The 22,806-nt window shown below is 36.5% G+C and overlaps 3 protein-coding genes across 3 annotated transcripts; all 3 read left to right on the forward strand.

The window, feature by feature from the left end:
- On the forward strand, window positions 1-3,312 carry LOC110771942 (beta-glucosidase 12-like). The gene is made up of 13 exons (XM_088254160.1): window positions 1-278; window positions 388-457; window positions 558-616; window positions 739-814; window positions 1,112-1,189; window positions 1,321-1,408; window positions 1,500-1,755; window positions 1,872-1,987; window positions 2,092-2,309; window positions 2,392-2,423; window positions 2,531-2,633; window positions 2,747-2,855; window positions 2,966-3,312. Exons 1-13 carry the CDS (start codon window positions 105-107, stop codon window positions 3,135-3,137), a joined length of 1,551 nt encoding a protein of 516 aa, XP_088110286.1. The 5' UTR covers window positions 1-104; the 3' UTR covers window positions 3,138-3,312.
- Window positions 3,313-12,491: 9,179 nt separating this feature from the next.
- On the forward strand, window positions 12,492-15,788 carry LOC110771941 (beta-glucosidase 12-like). Its single transcript, XM_021976300.2, has 13 exons — window positions 12,492-12,706; window positions 12,851-12,920; window positions 13,062-13,120; window positions 13,290-13,365; window positions 13,637-13,714; window positions 13,818-13,905; window positions 13,998-14,253; window positions 14,369-14,484; window positions 14,590-14,804; window positions 14,887-14,918; window positions 15,029-15,131; window positions 15,238-15,346; window positions 15,470-15,788. Exons 1-13 carry the CDS (start codon window positions 12,533-12,535, stop codon window positions 15,639-15,641), a joined length of 1,548 nt encoding a protein of 515 aa, XP_021831992.1. The 5' UTR covers window positions 12,492-12,532; the 3' UTR covers window positions 15,642-15,788.
- A 6,206-nt stretch (window positions 15,789-21,994) lies between these two features.
- On the forward strand, window positions 21,995-22,531 carry LOC148293966 (uncharacterized). Its single transcript, XM_088254668.1, has one exon. It carries the CDS (start codon window positions 21,995-21,997, stop codon window positions 22,529-22,531), a length of 537 nt encoding a protein of 178 aa, XP_088110794.1.
- The last annotated feature ends 275 nt before the right edge of the window (window positions 22,532-22,806 follow it).

Here is a 22,806-nt window from a genome sequence, read left to right on the forward strand (position 1 = left end):
ATTTGCAGCACGTACTTCCTCCTCTATATAAAGGCCGTGAAGCATGCCAGCCAGAGCCAACTTATACTTATCAAGATTATTACCAACAAAAAAAACCTCAAGTTATGGCAATGCAATTACGATCTTTTCTCTTAGGCGTGCTGCTACTAATTGGCTTTGCATTGACAAATAGCAAAGCAGATATTAGAGCTCCACCCACGCATTTTGACACTGCTTCTCTCAATAGGAGCAGTTTTCCAGAAGGGTTCATATTTGGCGTAGGTTCTGGATCTTACCAAGTAAGTCCTTCCTTCTTCTAGGCTTTAATTTAATTTGTGTTCTGATTGGTTAGCATCGATCCATGCAAGAAATTGACATCTTCTTCATTGTTTCTCTGGTGTATTTCAGTATGAAGGTGCTGCAAACGAAGGTGGTAGAGGACCAAGCATTTGGGATACCTTCACCCACAAATATCCAGGTCTGTCCAATCAAATCATGAATTAGTTAAAATAACAAAATGGTATTACTTTTACTCTTATGCTCTAATATTTAATTAAATTTTCAATGATTAATTGCAGAAAAGATTAACGATAGCAGTAATGGAGATATCGCTGTTGATCAATATCACCGCTATAAGGTTCATGACCCAATATGCACATATTAAATTTTGAAGCATGAAGAAAACTCAGGATATTGAAGATAAGCTCCCTATAATGTTTAGCTCTTTCTCACAAAATGTTTTATTGTTATGCACTGTAGGAAGATGTGGGGATTATGAAGAATATGGGGTGGGATGCTTATAGATTCTCTATCTCATGGTCAAGATTATTACCAAGTAAGTTCATCCACACCCTCACATTTGGTTGTGACCAATCGTCAATATTTATGCCTTCATGTTGATTTTAGCTTAAGTAATGTGTCCAAGTTGTCCACCGAATAATATAACAAAGATTTTTGTTTCAATTAAAATAATTAATTGAAATAACTGAAGCAAAATAATTTTTTCTTCAAAGATAAATTAAATAGAAGTCGAAGTTCAAGTTTTGACATATAGTCCAACTTTTTTAAAGTTCAGTTTCAATTGTATCGGTGCACTTATTTCTTTATTTTCTGGTTTTGTATTAATTATTAGATGGAAAGTTAAGTGGAGGAGTGAATGAGGAAGGAATCAAATATTACAACAATGTCATCAATGAGCTCTTACGCAATGGTGAGTCATCCCACCTCACATGATCAATAATTTATACAATAACAGTTTCATGCACTCATAAATAAATAAATAAATAAATAATTCGTTTTATCAAACTTATAACTCGCTTTTATTGATCATGCTATTTATAGGTCTAACGCCATTTGTGACACTCTTCCATTGGGATCTTCCCCAAACTTTAGAAGACGAATATGGTGGTTTCTTAAGCCCTCATATTGTGTAAGTGAAGAAATTAATCCTCTGAATCGTATTAATAATTTAATTAATAAATACAATTATGACATTTACATTCTGAAATGTGTATATACAGCAATCATTTTCAAGATTACGCAGAACTTTGTTATAAGGAATTTGGTGATCGAGTAAAGCATTGGAGCACACTGAATGAGCCATATACCTTTAGTAACTTTGGTTATGCAATCGGGTCTCATGCGCCGGGACGATGCTCCACTTGGCAGCAGCTAAACTGCACCGGGGGAGATTCATCTACTGAACCATATTTGGTAACACACCACCTGCTCCTTGCTCATGCAGCTGCCGTAAAATTGTACAAAAATAAATATCAGGTACAATTGATTAGTTTTTTTGTTTGTCATAATATTGGATTCTAAATTGCAACAAAAGAGCAACTACTTTATTTTTTTGTGACTCTAAAACAAACAAACTATATGTTCTTGTGCAGGCATCTCAAAATGGAGTGATAGGGATAACACTGGTGTCGCATTGGTTTGAGCCCCTATCAGAAGAAGAACAAAATAAAAATGCTGCATTACGAGCTTTGGATTTTATGTTCGGATGGCAAGTGTATTTTGAATTTACTTATGAATAATATTTACTACTTACTAGCGAGCAATATATAATATAATGTCAAGTTAATGCTTGAAATTTTTACATTCTTATAGGTTTGTTGAGCCATTGACAAGTGGTGACTATCCTCAAAGCATGAGATCTCTTGTTGGAAGCCGATTACCAAAATTCACGAAAGAACAATCCAAGTTGCTAATTGGTTCATTTGATTTTCTTGGACTAAATTACTATGCTGGTTACTATGCAAGCGATGCACCTCAAAATAACTCTGTATATGCAAGCTACACAACAGATGCTGGCATTAATCTTTCATGTGAGTAAAAATTCATAATTTAATTCATGCAATTTAAGTTTATAGACTAATTAGATTTTGATATTCATATGTGTTGTGGCAGCTGAGCGTAACGGGGTCTCCATCGGTTCAAAGGTACACATCAAATTACTAGATTATGCCTTTATGATTTTGACCATTAATCGTTTTGCACTTACAAATGTGACTCCTAAAAATCTAAATATCTTCAAATTTGGGTGCAGGGTGCTTCGGAATGGCTAAATGTTTATCCACAGGGAATTCAAGATCTTTTACTCTACACAAAGAAAAAGTATCACAATCCAGTCATTTACATTACTGAAAATGGTAATTATTTCTAGCCTTAAGTAATTGCATGATGAATGTGTTCACATATTTTTGGTGTAAAACACACACAAGTAGTACAAAGTCTCTAAATTTTAAAATGTATTATATTGTAGGTGTGGATGAGTTCAATGATCCGAAATTATCACTTGTCGAAGCCCTTAATGATACCCATAGAATTGACTACTACAATCGCCACCTTCATTATGTTCAAAGTTCTATTGAGTAAGTGTATTGACAAATTCGTTTAGAATATATATATATATATATGGTAGTTTTAGATTTTGAGTTATTGATTCATATTATTGACATAAATATATTTAATTTCTTTTTAGCAATGGTGTCAAAGTGAAGGGATTCTTTCCGTGGACGTTGCTAGACAACTTTGAATGGAGTTCGGGATACAGTGTTCGATTTGGTATTACCTATGTAGATTACAACGATAGGCTTAAAAGGTACCCAAAACTCTCGGCGCACTGGTTCAAAAGTTTCCTTGAGAAGTACTGAAAACTTCAGATCATATTCGTCATTCAATATTTGTATTTAATTCAATAATGTGAATAATTTATGTATGTACAATAATTCTAGAGATTCCAAATTTATGTACGTACAAAATTTAAATTCCAAATTTGTGTACATACGATAATTTCAATTTTAGTCCTTGTATAAGATTAAATTTCAATTAAACCCTCGTGTAAAATTAAACATTGATTTTTAGTCCTTTGATGATTGTCAACATGCTCATAATTATGAAACTAATTTGTTTGTAGTTCTTTGACTGATTGTTCCTAATTTTCATCAATTTGTTTAACTTCCATTGTACTTTGACCATTATACCACAGTGACAAATTTTTCTTTTGAAATTTAGTGGCCCATTGTTTAGAGGGTACAGTACGACTCATGATATATGGCTTGAGTCACGAGCGCATATGCGCAAATTGATAACTAATCGGACTTGAGGCTCAACCTTAATGACCCAAACTGTCTATTCGTTAGAATCTCATAAAACATAATCCTAACAAAAAAATAATCAATCACATTGGAAATTATCTAATTATTTAGTCATGGTCAAATTGTAAGCTTTACATAGAGAAGTTTCTATTCTCTGTGTTTTTTTCTTTACAAGATAAGCTTGCTTAGATGGGTTAATGATCATCATAAAGGTTGCCCTTTTTTTTGGTCAGTTTGATAATATCATTAAACCAAGGCAAGGAACACGCCATGTACAAAAGCACAAGTCTAAAAGACAAAGCAAAAGCCTAGACCAACAAAACTGAAATAAACTAGAGTGACGATGCGAAAGCAGGCAGAAGGCCACAATACTTCAGAGTATTGATCTTATAATTGACAAAGACGAAAAAATCTTAAGTGATTTGAGTCCACACAAATGGTTTTGTACACAATGGTAAGATGTGAAATTGAGATGGAATATAAGAAGAGGAAAATAGACAACAAAATGAGAAGAAGAATTTTCAGAAATCTTTTGCAGACAATAGAGAATTTGTGCTTTAAACAAAGAGAAACAAAGAAGCCGAACACATGGATTACTACAGAGGCTCACAACAATCTATCTTGCTTTAACATTTAAAATTTTCACAGTAACAAAATAAATTTATTCTACATATGCATGTCAAAATTAAGAATAGCCCTGATTCCATATAAAATTCTAGGAAATTAAAAAAAATATTAAAAAAATGATTTCGAAAGGTAAGTTTCAAATTTGGAGGAAAGAAAATGAAGAAGTGATATTAATTTTCAAATGTGCTTGCATACGTAGAAAAAGTCAAACAAAGTAGGGAAAATATTCAGTTATGCTCAGATATTTATTCTTCTCCAATATGGAGGTATTTATAAAGAAGTACAATCCTAAATAAAATAGAAAATAAATCCAAATTACAATAGAAAATAAATATAAATTACAATATGAAATAAATCTCAATTATAATAGGACTAGATAAATGGGTAAGTCACCAAAATCCTAACATAGTAAGGAACCAAAAACCTAACTAAGTAAGGGCTCGCCAACACTCCCCCCTCGAGTTGGGGTAAAGATATTTTGCATGCCCAAATGTGACAAGCGAGTCATAGAGCACTGTACTCGACATTGACCAATCGAACAACTATAGAGAAAGCCTTGTCATAAACCATGAGTTAAACAACTGGCAAACCCTAACAAATTGGGCACATAGAAGCACACATAAAAGTAGAACACAGAAACCCCTATGAGCACGTCAGTAGGTAAGGCAGAACACAGAAACCCTGTGAGCAAGGCAGTAGGTAAGGTAGAACACAGAAACCTTGTAAGCAGGGCAATAAGTAAGGCAGTAAGTAAGGCAGAACACATAAACCCTGTGAGCACGACAGTAGATAAGGCAGAACACAGAAACCTTGTGAGCACGGGAGTAGGTAAGGTAGAACACAGAAATCTTGTGAGCATAGCAGTAGGTAAGTATGAAACATATTCAACAAACTAGGTTCCATAGCGCACATCATCCAACTTTTCACGGTAGCATCATCAATTTTCCACTTTCCAAATTATGGATATTTTTAATCTGGGCATCAGAGTCACGAGTTAGGTAACCCAAATTTCCATGTGAAGTAGCATAAAGTTCGATCATCGAAGCCCAAATCACATAGTTGGATCCATTCAATTTGAATTCCAAGAGTAGGTTGGTGGACGATTCAGTATGAACCATCAAAATAGGGGTAGGAGAAGTAGTAGGTGAAGGGAATATTGTGGAATCGTGTTGTGTAGAGATTTCTAAAAACTATACAACCAAACTTTGAGAGTATAAATCACCTAGCAAGCCATATCTAATATGAAATCAAAGTAAGAGCGGAAGCATTAAATAAACTAGGGATTCATGCAAGTCTCATTTGGTCCCAATCTTTATAAGTCTATGAAAGTGTGCACCAAAGACTCTCTAAATCCTATTTGAGAGAAAGATAAGATGTTCATACCCTTGGAGCGAATTTTGAAACCAAGAATGGTATTCAAGTAGAGGGAGTGGTCCCTTTGTTGTTGGCTCTCCCTTTGATGTTGATTCTCCACCTTGTAGCTCTCCAAATAGATACAAAGATATGCACCTCCATAAAGCTCTTCACCAAGGATTGAATGGGATGAGAGAATGAGTAGACAACAAGTGAAGAGTGGTGCTAGCACCCTCACTTGATGTGATAGATTGAAGGGGTTAGGGAGAGAGAGCTTGATGTTTTCTCTCTTCCAATTTCACCAACGTGAAAACCCTAGGATGATAGGATTCCATAGCTACACACTTATAGGATCAAAAATGTCACAAGGGTGACAAAAATGCCCCTAAACCCTAGTGTAGCCACACCCCCCTTTTGTGTGTCAGCTTTTGCTATCTTGGTCCAACACATTAATCCTATAATGTGTCACATATGTGCCTAAGTCCATATGGTCAAATCCCTTTTGAATTTCCAAGTCATAAGGGACCTTTAATTAAAGTTTCATAACTTTAATTGAATAATTAAATTAATCTAATCAATTTAATTACTCTAGTGACTTGACTAATTCAGTCACTCACTTGTCTAACGAGTGTTGGTCCCGGTCATCCTTAGTTGACCGTGTCAAGTGTTAGGTCAACTGTTTGACCTTTATCATTTGACTTTTGACTTTGACCTTTGCACCGTGTCAAGTGTTAAGTCACTCACATTGACTTTGACCAAGTCACAAAATCATTCATTCTCTTCTTAATTTCCCAATCGATTTCTTTTCGGTGTGCGATCTTATATATTCTAATTAGTGAGGCAGTGGGTATGAATGATTCACTTTGAATCAAGTGTGAATTGTATCCCTCCATACAATTCTCCCTATTGGTGAAGGCTAATTATAATTAGTCCTTACAGGGCTTCCATAAGCCATGAGTGACACCAAGCAGTATGTCATGGCTACCCGAGCTAAAAAGAATTCATTTAGAGAACCTAGTCAGTTTGTGAGTACAATGCAATTTGATCATTCTCTAATTTAATACTCTACGTCATATTCTCGGGATATGGTAAACTTGTGTCAAAATCCCAAATATGACATCTCTAGATTATATGATTCAATTTGATGAAATTGCAAACGTTCTTCTTTCAATTTCCATCCAATACTTTGGCCAAAGATTCACGAATCATATCTTTAGAGTATTCTCTCTTCTTACTAAGAGCAAAGATTCCTTGTTGTACATTCACCTGTCTTTGCGTACACGCTGAGAATCCTGAGGAATACCTTTAAGTCACATCATTTTGATACGACTATATAGTGCTCTCAAAGTGAAACAACATATACATAAGACAACTGTGATGTCTCAGGTCTAAGGATTAATTTGCATTATTACAACTTAGAATTATTTGTTTGACACTTGTGAGTAAGACTTGCATACAAGAATTCTAGAGTTGATCGCGTTTAGTGAACTCCATCTTCTATAGAGAATCTACACATCTGTCTCAGTGTCTCTACACGAATGACTTGAGACTAGTCATCCTCCCAATTGAGCAGACATAATGTGTACTAGTCTTTGCGGGTCACCATTGTCCAATTATATGTATGGAAAGGTCTCGTGCATCTAACTTCTTTAGACCACTTTCCATTTATATCTTAATCCATGGACTTGTTACTTTGTGTACGTCATGTATCTAAAGCAACGTTCTTGCCCATTTGATTATTATATTATATTTCCTTAGAATTATCCATTTTATATTGGCTTCTAGGGCATATATCTAACAGTAGGTGAAGCAGAACCATAAGGAAGTGAAGAAATAAAGGCATCAACATTCGGCATGGTGATGAATGGCAGGATGGCGCCAAAGGCAGCTGTAATAAGGTAGACGACGGCGGCGGAAAATAGGTAGTGTTTAGGGTTAGGGTTTTTTTATATTGAAGAGACGAATCAAAACACAATAACAACATCGGCAATGACAAAGGAATGACAAAAGAGAATCCCTCCTAATTTAGTGGAAACTTCTCTTCATTCCCCCTTTCCCTACTGAAGAGAAGGGGTTGTCAGAGCCAAGAAATAGCCAATATCTTCATGAAAAATAGAAACATATCATTTTCACTCCCCTCCCCCCCTTGAAGAGGAGAGGAGGAAAGCACTTAATTTGCAAGGAGAATGCAAGCACAGGTCACTTAATTTCCATTAAATTCACACTTAATTTTGATGGTTGTTCCTATGTTGCTCCTTCTTCGCAATAATCCCAAAGCTTTGTATACTCGAAAGCCACATTACCCTAGCTAATCTTTTGGCTCTATGTGCTTTCATGTGTGAAGCCGCCCCTACGCACTCCTTTAAAGCAGCATCCTTGATGTGGAGGAATTGAAGGATTAGATTGGACTCTGTCCATGAATGTTTAGTGAGCTAATGTACAGTTGCTAGGTTGTTATCCCATACTCATACACGTGTATGGTTAGGATTGTAGATCTTAACAATCAATGTTTTATCATCAGATGACTTGCTCGAGGCATATATGTTCCAAGGGCAATGCTTGGTTCTACAAAGTGCCTTTAGCTTGAACCTTGCATTTCTTTTATACCACATTTTGTGTCCATACTTCAGTGAGTAAGTTCTGAGTGCCTCTCTAAACACATGGAAATCTACAAACATCATTCTTAGTTTAAAAATTAGATTATTGCTGTCAGTTTCAAGATTGTATTCTTGGAACCTTCTTCCATTATCTTCACCATCTGATGCACCCCTTAAAGTAACAATGTCGAAATCCACCAACTAACTGGAATCCACCATATAATTGAGTAAAACTCATAGGTATTCGATTGATAATAAACTGAATTTTCAGGATGCCCCGAACCCATTCCTTTTTATACAAGAGAAAACCCTGGACTTGCATGTAAAGTTAATTAGAAAATAAAAAGAAAATAACAAAAGTTTCCCAAAATATTCCTAAGTAAAATCATATTAGGAAAATAATATCATGATAGATAACTTATTCTAAAAATATAAAATAAAGCATTAAAGTAAATATAAATCTTGACTTAATCCATAATTGCTTCAAACTTTCTCAATCAATCAGAAAATCCCAAAGATACGTCTTCCTTCTTTTCCTAGGGCCATAATTGATGCTCAAACATGATTTTTCATATTTGAACCCCAATTTTCTGATTTTGAATTATGTTCCTTTTCTAAATTTCCTTTGTAGGAACAAGCCTATAATTTTTCCTACATCAAGCCCCTTCACTTGTAAAGAACTCGACCTCCAGTACTTGATGTGTATATATGCTCTTCAATTTGTGGCATCTGAACTTGCTCATACTTGGATGGAATAATCATATAATTAATTCCATAAACAAGATTAGAATATGTGAGTTGAGAATCAAACTCCTTGTATGAATTATTTTCCTCTCCAACTTCATATTTATCCATACCTTTAATTTCAAAGGAATCCAATTGTTGTTCTTCATCTTTTTGGAATCCAATTGTTGTTCTTCATCTTTTGGGAAATCTTCAACAACAACAGGAGTTTCAATTGGCGTAATCTATTGTTTTTCTTTAATCTCTTCCTCCATCTTGTGGGTTACTATATCATCAATTAATTCAACATCCATCAAAGTTTCTTTTTGTTTGACATCTTCCTCCATCTTTTCTTGACTCACCGTGATATTGGGTTGAACAATCCTGTAACCATTCCTTAATAAATATATATCAAATTCAAAATGAAAGATTTTTTTCACCAAAAGTCTCTTCATCCAACGCCAAGAACTTATAGGATTACCTTATTTTTTCCCAAATTTTTGCATCTGATCCCACCAAGAAGCGACATTGTCTTCTAAACGGGACGCAACAATTTTCACCATTTACTCTTCTGCGATCATTATTGAATCAAATATTTCCTCTATGTCTGCAACCCATTGGAGAAAGCCTTCAATGCAGTCAATCCCCACGAAGTATGGAACAACTGCAACATCAAATTTGTTGAGAGTGATTGGTTCCTCGTCACCATAGGTCCAATCTTCTTTGTTTGGATGAGCCATTGAAGGCACCTCAAGCTAGGGAAAACGTGGCTCTGATACCAACTGATGCATCAAGATATAAAAGGATAGGGAGATTGACCGATAACCCTAAAGTAACAATGTCGAAATCCACTAACAAATTGGAATCTACCAGAAAATTGAGTAAAACTCAAAGGTATTTGATTGATAATAAACTAAATTTTTTAGGATGCCCCAACGCCTTCCTTTTATAAAGAGGAAAGTTAATTAGAAAACAAAAAGGAAATAACAAAAGTTTCCCAAAATATTCTTAAGTAAAATCATATCAAGAAAATAATATCCTGATAGATAAATTATTCTAAAAATATAAAATTAAACATTAAATTAAACATAAATCTTGATAGAATCCATAATTGCTTCAAACTTCCTCAATCAATCAGAAAATCACAGCAATACGCCTTCCTTCTTTTCCTAGTACCATTGATGCTCAAGCATGATTTTCTGTATTTGAACCCCAATTTTCTGATTTTGAATTTTGTTCCTTTTCTAAATTTCCTTCATAGGAACAAGCCTATAATTTGTCCTACATGAATGCCTAACCTAACTTTCTACATTGACTACTTTACCAACCAAGCAAAGTGTCCTTCATTATAAAAAGAAACCCCAAACCCTAAGGCCCCGTTTGGTTCATAGGAAAGGAGACTTGGGGATGGAAAATCCAGGCATGGGAAATCATTGCCTGGCCCATGGGAAAGTAGGGGGGAAAGTGAAGCCATCCTCCCAACTTGGGTTTTGTTTTCCCTCCTCATGGGAAATGTTGGGAAAATGAGCCAATATTAAATAAACATTTTTCATGACCATTTTGTGCCCATTAACAATTTAGAATTACAATATATCATTAAATGCATTCTTTTTTTATTTGATTTAATATGGGTATAATTGAAAATTTATACGAACTTTATTTTCCATTCCTACTCAAAACAAACATGGGAACTGAAATAAAGTGATATCTCCCGGTTACTTTCTTAGCATTACCAAATGTGGGAAAAGAATCTTCTATTTCCCATCTCTTGGGAAATGATTTCCCGTCAAATTCGTTCCGTGAACCAAACGGGGCCTAAAAGGTAATAGTTGAAACCCTATTTTTGAAAAGGTAATAGCCGAAACACACACAAAAGGAAACCCATAAAAAAAACACTAACGTTCGAAACCAAACCCATAAAAAAAACACTAAAGTACGGAACCCACACCCACATGCTTAAGTAGTTTGAAACTTACCATATTCTGGCGCGATATTTCCTCGAAGCCGACATGATAACCCTAAATTCAGTAAGATTCACTTACTCCTACAATCGACATAATTCGAAGGCTTTTGGCAGTTCGAAATTGTTTTGCTTCGAAGGCTGTGTGAAAAGAAATCGGGGTTTGAGAATAACGTTTGGGAATTAGGGATTTGTTTAACATTCGACATTAGGGTTCAGAGTACACCATATTTCAACACCTATCGCAAGAGTGGGCGGGGAAAATAGAATTATCCACGACATTTTTATGAAAAAAAAACAAAGAGCCCAGCATGAGTCGAACACGACAGCAAAAAATAGCCACGTCGAAGCTGCAAAGTCATCACTTAACGACTCCTAAAATTTGAGTACTAATATGTAGTAGACCCTTTCTTTTCTAAATTTTTTTCTTTTTTTATGTATCATCTGTCGTAGTAGCTCGTAATTTGAAGCACATCTAACAACATAGCAGGTACTTGTGACCTAGCCTTTTATATTATTTTTTGTAAGTTGAACGAGCGAAGGTTATTAATTAGAATGGTTAATTTGTAGGTAGAAGCCTGCATAGAGACGTGCACACCTAGCCTTTTATATTATTTTTTTGTCCGAACTATCTTCTTCAATAAGCAGTTCAAATAAACAATAAAAAATTCCAGGAGATAACAACAAGAAAAAAAAAAAGAATTCAAAAGTAAGTTATTGAAATTTGGAGGAAAGAAGAGCTAGCGTGAAGAATTGATGATAATTTTCAGATGCCAGTGCTTGAACGAGTCTATATAGCTAGCGTACATGGAAAACTCATCTTTACATAAAGGAGTAGCATTTCATTCATGGCCTTTTTTGTTTTGCTACTCTTTTGACGTTTTCAAGAGATAATTTGCTGTACATTCTTTTTTGAGAATTCTGTACACTGAATCAGCAATTATCACGTGAAAAATATAAGGACCTCAACATCGTTCCCAATCCAAATATAAGGACCGACTACCGAGCCCATTGGTGTAGAGAAACTCGCTAAATCTCCGACAACATTGCCCGATTACTGATTTTCCAATAAAATACTATATCGCCTTCTCTCCAAACCCAAAAAACAAAACAAAACAAAAAGTAATGTTTGTTGTTTCCATTACAAGGCAATAGAGTAAAGGGCTTTTTTTTTTTCTTTTAAGGAACCTCGATGTACGGTACGAGGAAAACTTTATTAGTGAATTGGAAAATTACATAACCAATTCATAGAATCACAAAATAGGGCTTCCGGAATAACATGAAAAGGCTCCTCGAACGAACTAATAAAATAATCCTCTTTAGAGCGAATGTAATTTAATTTATCCTCATATTCATCGTCAAAGTTATGCCTTCCACATACAATTCTCATAGCAATTTTCTTTTCTTTCAAAATTCCTCAAGATCGTTTCAAATAAGATAAATATCTTGCTTACCTTTTCTTTCAGTGAGTTTTAATGCGATTTTTCTTCCCAGAATATAAGGTTTCCATCAAGGCGTTTTTTTCCTTTTTCCTTTCTTTTCGCTGGTCTTTTGACGTTTTTTGCTTCTTTCTCTTTTCCTTTTTTTACTATCCGTTACATGATAAAGATCTGGACCATGATATAAAGGCCATGCAACCTCGCAGCCAGAGCAACCTTGTACTTATCAAGATTACCAACAAAAAAAGTATTATGGCATTGCAATTAGGATCTTTGGTCTTAGGTGTGGTTCTTCTAATTGGCTTTGCATTGACAAATAGCAAAGCTGATATCGGAGCTACACCCACTAATTATGACACTGCTTCTCTCAATAGGAGCAGTTTTCCAGAGGGGTTCATATTTGGTATAGGTTCTGCAGCTTACCAAGTAAGTCCTTCTGGCCCTTAATTTACCCTTCAATGCATAATTTTTGTGTTTTGATTGGTTAGGGTTTTCTTTCAAATTCAGACCATGGATCAATGCAAGAATACTGACATCTTCATTGTGTTCTCTTGTGTGTGTATATTTCAGTATGAAGGTGCTGCAAAAGAATATGGTCGAGGACCAAGCATATGGGATCTCTACACCCACAAATATCCAGGTTTGTCCATTCAAATCATCAATTAGATCAAATAAGAAAATCGAGCCACTTTTCTTTTTTCACGAAGAAATTAGTTTACATTCTATGATTTCAGTGAACTTTATGCTCTAAATAATTGACATTTTTTGTGATTAATTGCAGAAAGGATTACTAATAGGAGCAATGGAGATATCGCTGTGGATCAATATCACCGTTATAAGGTACACCAGTCACATAATTTTATCCTCAAGACCCTTTTTTTTTGGAAGAGCCCAATGTGGAGATATGAAATTTTGAAGCATGAAAAAAACACAACATTGAATACGGCATCCTTAAGTTTTAGCTTTTTTTTTCTTTCCTGATGACATGTTTTATTGTTACATATTGTAGGAAGATGTGGGGATTATGAAGAATATGGGGTGGGATGCGTATAGGTTCTCTATTTCATGGTCCAGATTGTTACCAAGTAAGTTCATCTACATCCTCACATTTGATTTGTGACCAATCGTCAATATTTCTGCCTTCATTGTTTTAACTTAAATAATGTGTTCATGTTGTCTATTGTACAATATAAACCAAAATTTTGTTTTCAATTAAAAGATTGAATTGAAATAATTGAAACAACTATATTATATAGAGGTCGAAGTTCAAGGCCCATAACATATATTCCAACTTTTTTAAACCTGTATAACGATTCGCTTATTTTTTGTATTTTCTGATTTTGTTTTAATTCTTAGATGGAAAGTTAAGTGGAGGCGTGAATAAGGAAGGAATCAAATATTACAACAATCTCATCAATGAGCTCCTACACAATGGTGAGTCATCCCACCTTCCATGATCAATCATCAATACGATAACAATTACATGCACTCATAAACAAATCATTTAATCGAAACATTTTAATTCACCATATTATAGGTCTGACGCCATTTGTGACACTCTTTCATTGGGATCTTCCCCAAACTTTAGAAGAAGAATACGGTGGTTTTTTAAGCCCTCGTATTATGTAAGTGAATAAATTTTATCCTCTGAATAATATTGATAATTTATTAAATAAATAGAATTATAACATATACATTTTCAATTGTGTATACACAGCCATCATTTTCAAGACTATGCAGAACTTTGTTACAAGGAATTCGGTGATAGAGTAAAGCATTGGACCACGTTGAATGAACCATATACCTTTAGTAACTATGGTTATGGAATTGGGTCATTTGCACCTGGACGTTGCTCTGCTTGGCAGCAACAAAACTGCACTGGCGGAGATTCATCTATTGAACCATACTTGGTAACACACCACCTACTCCTTGCGCATGCAACTGCGGTAAAATTGTACAAGAATAAATATCAGGTGCAATTAATTAGTTATTGTTTTGTCAGAATATTGGATTCCAATCGGTAACATGAGAGCGACTACTTTAAATTTTTGTGACTCTAAATCAATCAAACTTAATGTTCTTGTGTAGGCATCTCAAAAAGGAGTGATAGGGATAACACTAGTGTCACATTGGTTTGTACCCCTATCGGAAGAAACGAAAGATAAAAATGCTGCATTACGAGCTTTGGATTTTATGTTTGGATGGCAAGTGCATATTAATTTACTTATGAATATAATATTTACTACTTACTAGCCAGTAGTACATTAGGAACTATCAAGTTAATATTTGAAATTTTCACGTTCTTGTAGGTTTGCGGAGCCATTGACAAGTGGTGACTATCCACAAAGCATGTCTTTTGTTGGAAGTCGATTACCAAAATTCACAGAACAACAATCAAAGTTGTTGATTGGGTCATTTGATTTTCTTGGACTAAATTATTATGCTGGTTACTATGCAAGTGATGCACCTCAGAATAACTCTGTATATGCAAGCTACATAACAGATGCTCGTGTTAATCTTTCATGTGAGTAGAAATTAAGAACTTACCTCAAGCAATTAAATTTCACATACTAAATAGATTTTAACATTCATATGTGTTGTGGCAGCTGAACGTGACGGGGTCCCTATTGGTCCAAAGGTACACATCAAAGCACTAAATTAATTGCTTATAATTTGGACGATTATTTGTTTTCCACATACAAATGTAAATCCTAACAATCTCAACAATATCTTCAAATGAGAGTGCAGGGTGCTTCGAACTGGCTAAATGTTTATCCAAGAGGAATTCAAGATCTTTTACTCTACACAAAGAAGAAGTATCATGATCCACTCATTTACGTTACTGAGAATGGTAATTATTTCTAGCCTTAATAATTGCATAATCATGTTTCACATATATTTGGTGTAAAACATGCGTAAGTGCTACAAAGACTACATAATAAAAAATTACATTGTAGGTGTGGATGAGTCCAATGATCCCAAATTATCACTTGCGGAAGCCCTTAATGATACCCATAGAGTTGACTACTACAATCGTCATCTCTATTATGTTCAAAGTGCAATTCAGTAAGTGCTCATTAACTAATTAATTAAGTATATATATAGTCTAGCCTCCTTATATTTGAATTATTGATTCATTTGATTAACATCAATACATTTAACTTTTTCATGTTTCTTATTTCTTTTTAGAAATGGTGTCAAAGTGAAGGGATATTTTCCGTGGTCATTGCTAGACAACTTTGAATGGAGTTCTGGATACAATGTTCGATTTGGTATCACCTATGTAGATTACAATGACAAGTTGAAAAGGCACCCAAAACTCTCGGCACAATGGTTCAAAAGCTTCCTTAAGAAGTATTGAAAAATTCAAATCATATCCCTATTTCAATATTTTTATTTTTATGTATGTATAATAATGCTATATAGACGCCAAATATTTGTAAAAAAATTCCAAATGATAGAATGAAAGTAGGAGGTAATTAAATTTCCATCCTTACAGAAGATTGAATTTCATATGTATGTCTTACCGGAGTTTCATGTTCCAAAAAACTCTTGTAGTTAATATGATTTGATTTTAGATTAACTTATGGTTGGCTTAATCTTATTGTACCTAAACATGGAATACAGAAAAAGAAGAAATTCAGTGACGTATTCAAAAACAAATATGAGGATGAAAATGTAACAATCAGTTTTGAACACTACTATAAAAAAATGAAATAGACAACTGTGATTCACCATCGTTGTGATGCTTTGAAAACAGTCATTAAATCAACCGCCATCTTTTGGAGTATCAAACTATGATGGCTTTTCACCGTCGTTGTTTATCTGCAAAGACAATAGTTTTTAGTAAAACCGTTGATGTTCTAATGTAAATATGACAGTTTTTTTTGTTGATAACCGTCATTATTTATGGGAAAAGACGAAGGTTTATAAAACTGTCATCATTTATAGGTAAAGACGGCGGTTGTTTAAAAAGAACTGTCGCTTATTAGTTGTTTGTGAAAAAACTGTCGTGTATCATATGTAAAACTAACGTAGTGATTTTAGATTTTAGTTTTTTTTTTCTTTCCCCAATGGTTCTATAGAACGATTTTAACTAGAAAAACAACCACAATATTTTCTAAGCAATAAATTCAGGTCCAAATCTGCTATTATCCACACCATTATATATACTAAAAAATTGTTTCTTTCATATAAAACTTGAATATTCAATAGTAATTACATAGTTACCAATCTTGATTCCTACTATATCCATACAAAATATACCATATCCATAGCATTAACCTATACTTATAAATAAAGGAACTACATGTGGTTATAAATATTTCCCATTCGTTGCGAACTTCTGCTGGACCTTCAATGTCTACACCATGGGTGCCATTATAGTACAGCTCTACCAATCCTACAATTCACCATTTACATGACAATAAACAATTAATTCAGGAAAAAAATTATAAAAAATAATAACTAGAGCAAAAGCGTTGGAGTTTTTTTTTTATGTAACTAAAGCACTCAAAGCATAATAAAGAAGGAGAAAGCTTAAGGGAAAAAAAAAAAATTGGAGCCATTTCTTGAACTCTCTGTTTTGTTCCTTCTCTCAATATAGGAGGAGACTATTATTCTCCTTAACTTCTCTTCCAACATAGTAATGCACTTAAGACCTCTATAGTCTTGTTTAGGGGTGGGCATAAAAACCGATGAACCGATCAAACCGAACGAACCGAACCAAACCGAACCGAAAAAGGGTATTTTTTGACTGAACCGAAAAAGTCAAACTTGGACCTGAACCGAACCGAAAGTCCACGGTTCGGCTCTCGGGTCTAATTTTTTCAGAACCGGAGGACCTGAACCGAACCGGTACATAATTAAATAAATAAATAAATCTATATATATTACACATGGCGTCGTGTGATTGGTCAAAAATATATTCATGTGAGACTGCTTGCAGCAGATCCCTCACCTTTTTTTTTTTCCAGTAACCCTCCTCACTTCTCTTTCACTCAGTCTTCTCTTCTCTCTTCTGTTTTAATTTTTCGTTTTGTTTTTGACCTAAGACTAAGAGGCTGCGGCGCGCCTCTCTCTCTCTCGACCCACCTCAGATCTCCGATCCTCTCACTCTCAGTCGATCAGCCACCGCGCCGCCTCCATCACTGCACGCAGGTCAGCTTCTCTCTCTCTCTCTCTCTCTCTCTCTCTCTCTCTCTCTCTCTTATCTGTTCTATTTTTTTTGTGAAACTTTGGGGTTAAAGTGATGGTGATGATTTCCTGTTTGGGGTGGTCTCAGAGAGAGAGGCAAGATTGATGTCTTTCCAAACCTCTTCCATGGTTCTTGACTGTACTGTATATGTGAATGACTCAAAAAACTCCCGTATGCCTCATGGAAGTGCAAAGAGCCAAACCTGAGAAATAGACATTCTAAATCTAAACCAGTAGTTAGCATTTTTCTCTCACTAAAACAAAGTACAATATAATATTGCATTGAAAACTGCTTTCTTTCTTCTCTATCTTCCCTGCAGAGATAAGGTTTGGTCTGTTGTACTTTCTTGGTGGTTCTTATTTGATTTCCATTACTTGGTATTTCACTTGTAAGTGTTCCTAAAATTCTGCAGAGTTTTGTTCTTGGTCAACAGCTGGGTGTAAAAAAATTCATTACCAGTGCTTCAAATTTTGAAAATCAGCTTGTTAATATTGGATATAGTTCTAAACTATTAATTTGTCTAGTGCTATGTTTATGGTGCATAAATTAATAATTGGCTTTGGGCTTTCGGTGGTTTGGTCAAAAGGCTTGTACTTTGGGATTGAATTCAATATTGGGTAACTGAAACCTTTTTCATAAGACTGCTTTGTGTGAGTATTGATTCTGAACAATTTTGGGTAGAAGTACTGCCTTTTTGACAACCTTCTTTTGATATTTCTTTGATCTCTGTTTATATTTTGTTCATAACCTAACCCTATTTTTGTTTTCATTCACAGTTGTTTAGCATCTCTGCTGCTGATTTGTTTATGGTGAAACTTTGTGTTAATTCTTTTAAGTGTTATGTAGGTTGCTTTGTTAAGGCTTTTGGAAGAATGGATGCAGCTGATTTTTTGCAAGGATATTATCTTTAGACTTTATGTGTATTTTTGTGATGGGTTGTAATATTTCATAAGTTTCATTTAAATTGCTTGTTTTATTTGTAAGTTATTTTTTGTAATGATTGTAAGACGTTATATTTTCTTTCCTTACTTAGTTGATGATTGTGTAAATGTGGGATTCATTTAGTTGTTTAGAAACTTAGATTGGAATGATGGATTTTTATAGGTTTAATTTGCATAATTTTAGGATTTGAAAGAGAAGTAAAAATGTGATTTGGGCTTGTTAATAAGAATTTATTAGGTTTTGTCAATTTGACAACAAAAAAAGGGTTTTGGCTGAAAGAGAATTCGATTTGGGCTTTTTTTGGCTGAAATTTAATTTAATTTGGGCTTTTGAAAATGTAAAATTGGGCTCAAGCCCAAACCGATCACAAGGCTGAACCGACCCGAGAACCGAATTCATTTCCGGTTCGGCCCATTTTCGGGTTTTCATTTAGACCCGACCCGATCCGAGAACCGAAGCCTTCATCGGTTCGGCCCACGGGTCGCCCAAATTTTGAACCGACCCGAACCGTACCCAGGCCTAGTCTTGTTCTCTTACAAACTGAAGATCGTGTCCTTGCCATGGTCTTTCTTACAACTTCAATAAAGCAGCAGACAAGGAGTGACTAAAGCTTCACTTTACCCAAAGCCACAAACTTTGCCTTCCTGCATACAACCCAAAAATGCTCAAAGCATATAATATTACAATTAAGTATTAACATTTTAAAAAAAGCTTATAAACCAAGCACTGCAGATGCCCATCAAAAACGAAAAAACAAATTAAACCATATAAGTTTAGAGAGAAACTGAAGTAAAAATTAAAAACGTATAACAAACAAAGCCTAGAATAATTACCTGGGTAGTGGAAAAACTGCACTAAACAAGAAGATCAATGAATAAAGAAAGGCCCTTCTCTGATAAATAAAAGGAAAATTAAAAGATGAACATCAAAAATCACTTTGACAAAGAGAAAGCTATAGCTAGCTCCTGAATCGATGGTTGCTGCCAAAAACTTGATTGGAAACTTGAAATAGAGCTTTTGCTAAGTGATTAAGCATCATAAATTAGCTACATATGTCAAAAGACAAACGAGAGAAAGCAAGTCAACAAATATCCACCTGTTATTCAGTACTGTAAAAACTAGATGCTACTAGGCTAAATGATTATTCACCTGTTATTTTATATTGTAGCTAAGTACCAATCGAGCATTGCAAATCTACAATATTTTATCTAATTTTTTTGGACAGAATAATAATGACATAAATAATGGTTAGAAGGTATCAATTCATCACCAATAATCCCTACCAATAATCCTTTCATGGGAGGTGTCCGCTTGGAAGACGTGGACTGCATTCTTGACGGCGATCTAACTGTAGCCTGCACCTTTCTTGATCCCGACATCTTTCATCTCCTTTCTCATAAGAGTGGCCTCTTCCCACCTGCAATGCCTCTATGGCTCCTACATCATAGCTTCAAAACCATAGCTTCTAGCCTCTTAGGATTCTGGGGATAAATTGCTTATGCAACATACAGATGCTAATGGAATTGAAAATGATGAATCTACCATCAAAGTTATACATTGGGTAAGCATTTTTCGCACCTGCCAGCATTTGCAAACATATTAGAAAGTACCACGTGGTTGCCAGAGTCTTTAGGATCAAATTCAAATAACTTATCAGCTGCAACCCTCATCAATTCTGTCTTCCTATACATTTTGCAAGCCCCTAGAAGTTCCCCCCAAATGGAAAATGTTGGACGAATTGGCATCTTTGTAATAAACTCATAAGCACGCTCTACCATTCCTGTTATTGACCAGCTGATCAACAAACTTTGTTTACACCATAATCAACCGAGCATATCCAGCATAAAAATGACTTGCACTAAGGCAGACACGTCTTCTCCCCCAAAGGGACATACAGACAAATCCCTAGAAAATGACTGACGTCATCACCTTCAGACATGCTGAAGGAAAACACTCTTCCGAAGCGGTAGTCACCTGTCGAAGCTTCTGACTGCCGAACCTAATCTCCAAGGACACGTGTCATCACCACGGCAACTTGCACAAGTCCCACATCAAAACTTTGTGCAAGACTCTCATTTTCACCTCCTTATAAATAGGGAACAATACCCGAGTAAAAAGGGTAACTAATTTCTCACATTTACTGTTACTCTGTCAAAATTACCACATATATCTGACTTCAACATCGGAGAGACTTCGGCAGGCACCACACCGGTGTCCGAAGCTTAACAACTGCTTCTTCCCCTTACCTTCTGCTGGTTCCTTAGTTACCGAAGGCCTGCACCTTCTTCCCTGCTGAAGACCCAAGACTTTCCTTCCTACTCGGGGTATAACCAGATCTTCATGCACCCTGACGATCAGTCCCACACATCATTCATTACCGACTATGGCCTCTATTGCTACAAGGTAATGCCCTTCGGCCTCAAAAACGCCAAAGCTACTTATCAGCGCCTTGTAAACAACCTCTTCGCCCCACTGATTGGCAACACTATGAAAGTTTATGTCGATGACATGCTAGTCAAAAGTTGCACCGCTGACCAACACATTCCTAACCTATCTGCCATGTTCGCAATCCTAAAGCAGTACAACATGAGACTCAACCCCACGAAGTGTGCCTTCGGCGTCGGTTTGGGAAAATTCCTTGGCTTCATGATCAACCAGCGGGGTATTGAAGCTAATCCAGAAAAAATTCAAGCCATCCTGGACATGAATGCACTAAAGACAGTCAAGGATATTCATAGCCTTACCGGACGCGTCGCGGCCCTCACCAGGTTCATCTCCAAGACTACTGATTGCTGCGCCCCCTCTTCAAAGCCATCAAAGGCACAAAGCGTAACATCACCTGGACCCAAGAGTGTGACAAAGCTTTCAACGAGCTCAAAGCATATATGAGCAAGGCGCCTCTACTATCCACCCCCGAGCCTGGTGACATCCTCACGATTTACCTCTCCGTCTCGGCCACAGCTGTTAGCTTAGTGCTCATTCGACCACATGAGGGTGCCGAACATCCAGTGCACTACGTTAGCAAAGCCTTGCAGGATGTCGAGGTTCGGTACCCATATATCGAGAAGCTGGCCTTTGCCTTGGTAGTTTTCGCCAGACGCCTCCGACCTTATTTCTAGGCGCATACCATTCATGCCCTAACCAACCAACCGCTCAGACAAGTATTGCAGAAGCCAGAAACCTCTGGCAGACTGGTCAAGTGGGCCATCGAGCTTGGCGAATTTGACATCCATTATAAGCCCTGCTCGGCTACCAAGGGACAAGTTGTCGCAGACTTCATCTCCGAATTCACAACCCCAAGTTTTGGCCGCCCCTCAGATCATACCCGAGCCTACTTTTCCCTCGACCTAGGTTCACATCACCAGCAACGGCACCCTCAATCTAACCCAACCCTTGTGGACATTGTATGTCGATGACTCCTCCAATGCCCAAGGTTGTGGGGGGGGGGGGGGGGCCTCGTCCTTACCTCCCCTAATAAGGTCGTCCTCGAGTAACCCCTCCGCTACAAATTCCATGCCTCCAACAATGTTGCCGAGTATGAAGCACTCTTAGCTGGCCTTCGACTTGCCAAAGAGATGGGCGCTAAACAAATCCAGATATTTAGCGACTCACAACTCGTTGTTCACCAAGTCAACCAGGACTTCAACGCCAAAGACACCTCCATGACAACATACCTCCAGCATACCCATCATCTGCTGTCAACTTTTGATCCTTATCGCATAAGCCAGATCCTACGCGCTGAAAACAACCATGCTGATGCTTTGGCCAGGTTAGCTTCGGCCTTAGAACAAGGCATTGCCCGCAACATCCACATGGAGTTCCTGGAAAAACCTAGCCCTCAAACACCAACCATTTGCACCATCGACAACAGCCCCACTTGGATGGACCCCATCCTTCAGTTCTTACAAAACCAAACACTGCTTGCCGACCCTGTCGAAGCACGGCATGTTCGCTATCGCTCTGCCCGATGCCACTCTATACAAATGCGGCTTCAGCCTCCCCTACCTTCGGTTCTAACCCCAGAAGAAGGCAACTATGTCATTCGGGAGATCCATGAAGGCATCTGCAGCAACCATTCCGGCGCACGAGCTTTAGCACACAAGGCCATTTGACAAAGCTACTTTTGGCCTTCACTTCACATCGATGCCCATGCTTTCACCTAGAAGTGCGATAAATGCCAGCGGTTTGCCAACATCCCATAGCTCTTGGCCGAACCATTGACTGCCATGATCAATCTGTGGCCATTCGCCCAATGGGGACTGGACCTCATCGGACCTATGCCTGAGGGCAAAGGCAAGGTGAAGTACGCAGTTGTCGCTGTGGACTATTTCACCAAGTGGGATGAAGTCGAAGCCTTAGCTACTATCACTGCAGCTCGCATCGAGAC

The sequence above is a fragment of the Prunus avium genome, chromosome 6, assembly GCF_965620075.1.
Source record: "Prunus avium chromosome 6, drPruAviu1.hap1.1, whole genome shotgun sequence".
Lineage (NCBI taxonomy): Eukaryota > Viridiplantae > Streptophyta > Magnoliopsida > Rosales > Rosaceae > Prunus > Prunus avium.

Coding starts and splice junctions, on each gene's coding strand:
- LOC148293966 (XM_088254668.1), top strand. CDS start 21,995: ATGGGCGCTAAACAAATCCAGATATTTAGCGACTCACAACTCGTTGTT.
- LOC110771941 (XM_021976300.2), top strand. CDS start 12,533: ATGGCATTGCAATTAGGATCTTTGGTCTTAGGTGTGGTTCTTCTAATT. Junction 12,707..12,850: donor TAGGTTCTGCAGCTTACCAA/GTAAGTCCTTCT, acceptor TGTATATTTCAG/TATGAAGGTGCTGCAAAAGA. Junction 14,254..14,368: donor TGTACAAGAATAAATATCAG/GTGCAATTAATT, acceptor GTTCTTGTGTAG/GCATCTCAAAAAGGAGTGAT.
- LOC110771942 (XM_088254160.1), top strand. CDS start 105: ATGGCAATGCAATTACGATCTTTTCTCTTAGGCGTGCTGCTACTAATT. Junction 2,424..2,530: donor GGGTCTCCATCGGTTCAAAG/GTACACATCAAA, acceptor ATTTGGGTGCAG/GGTGCTTCGGAATGGCTAAA. Junction 2,856..2,965: donor TATGTTCAAAGTTCTATTGA/GTAAGTGTATTG, acceptor ATTTCTTTTTAG/CAATGGTGTCAAAGTGAAGG.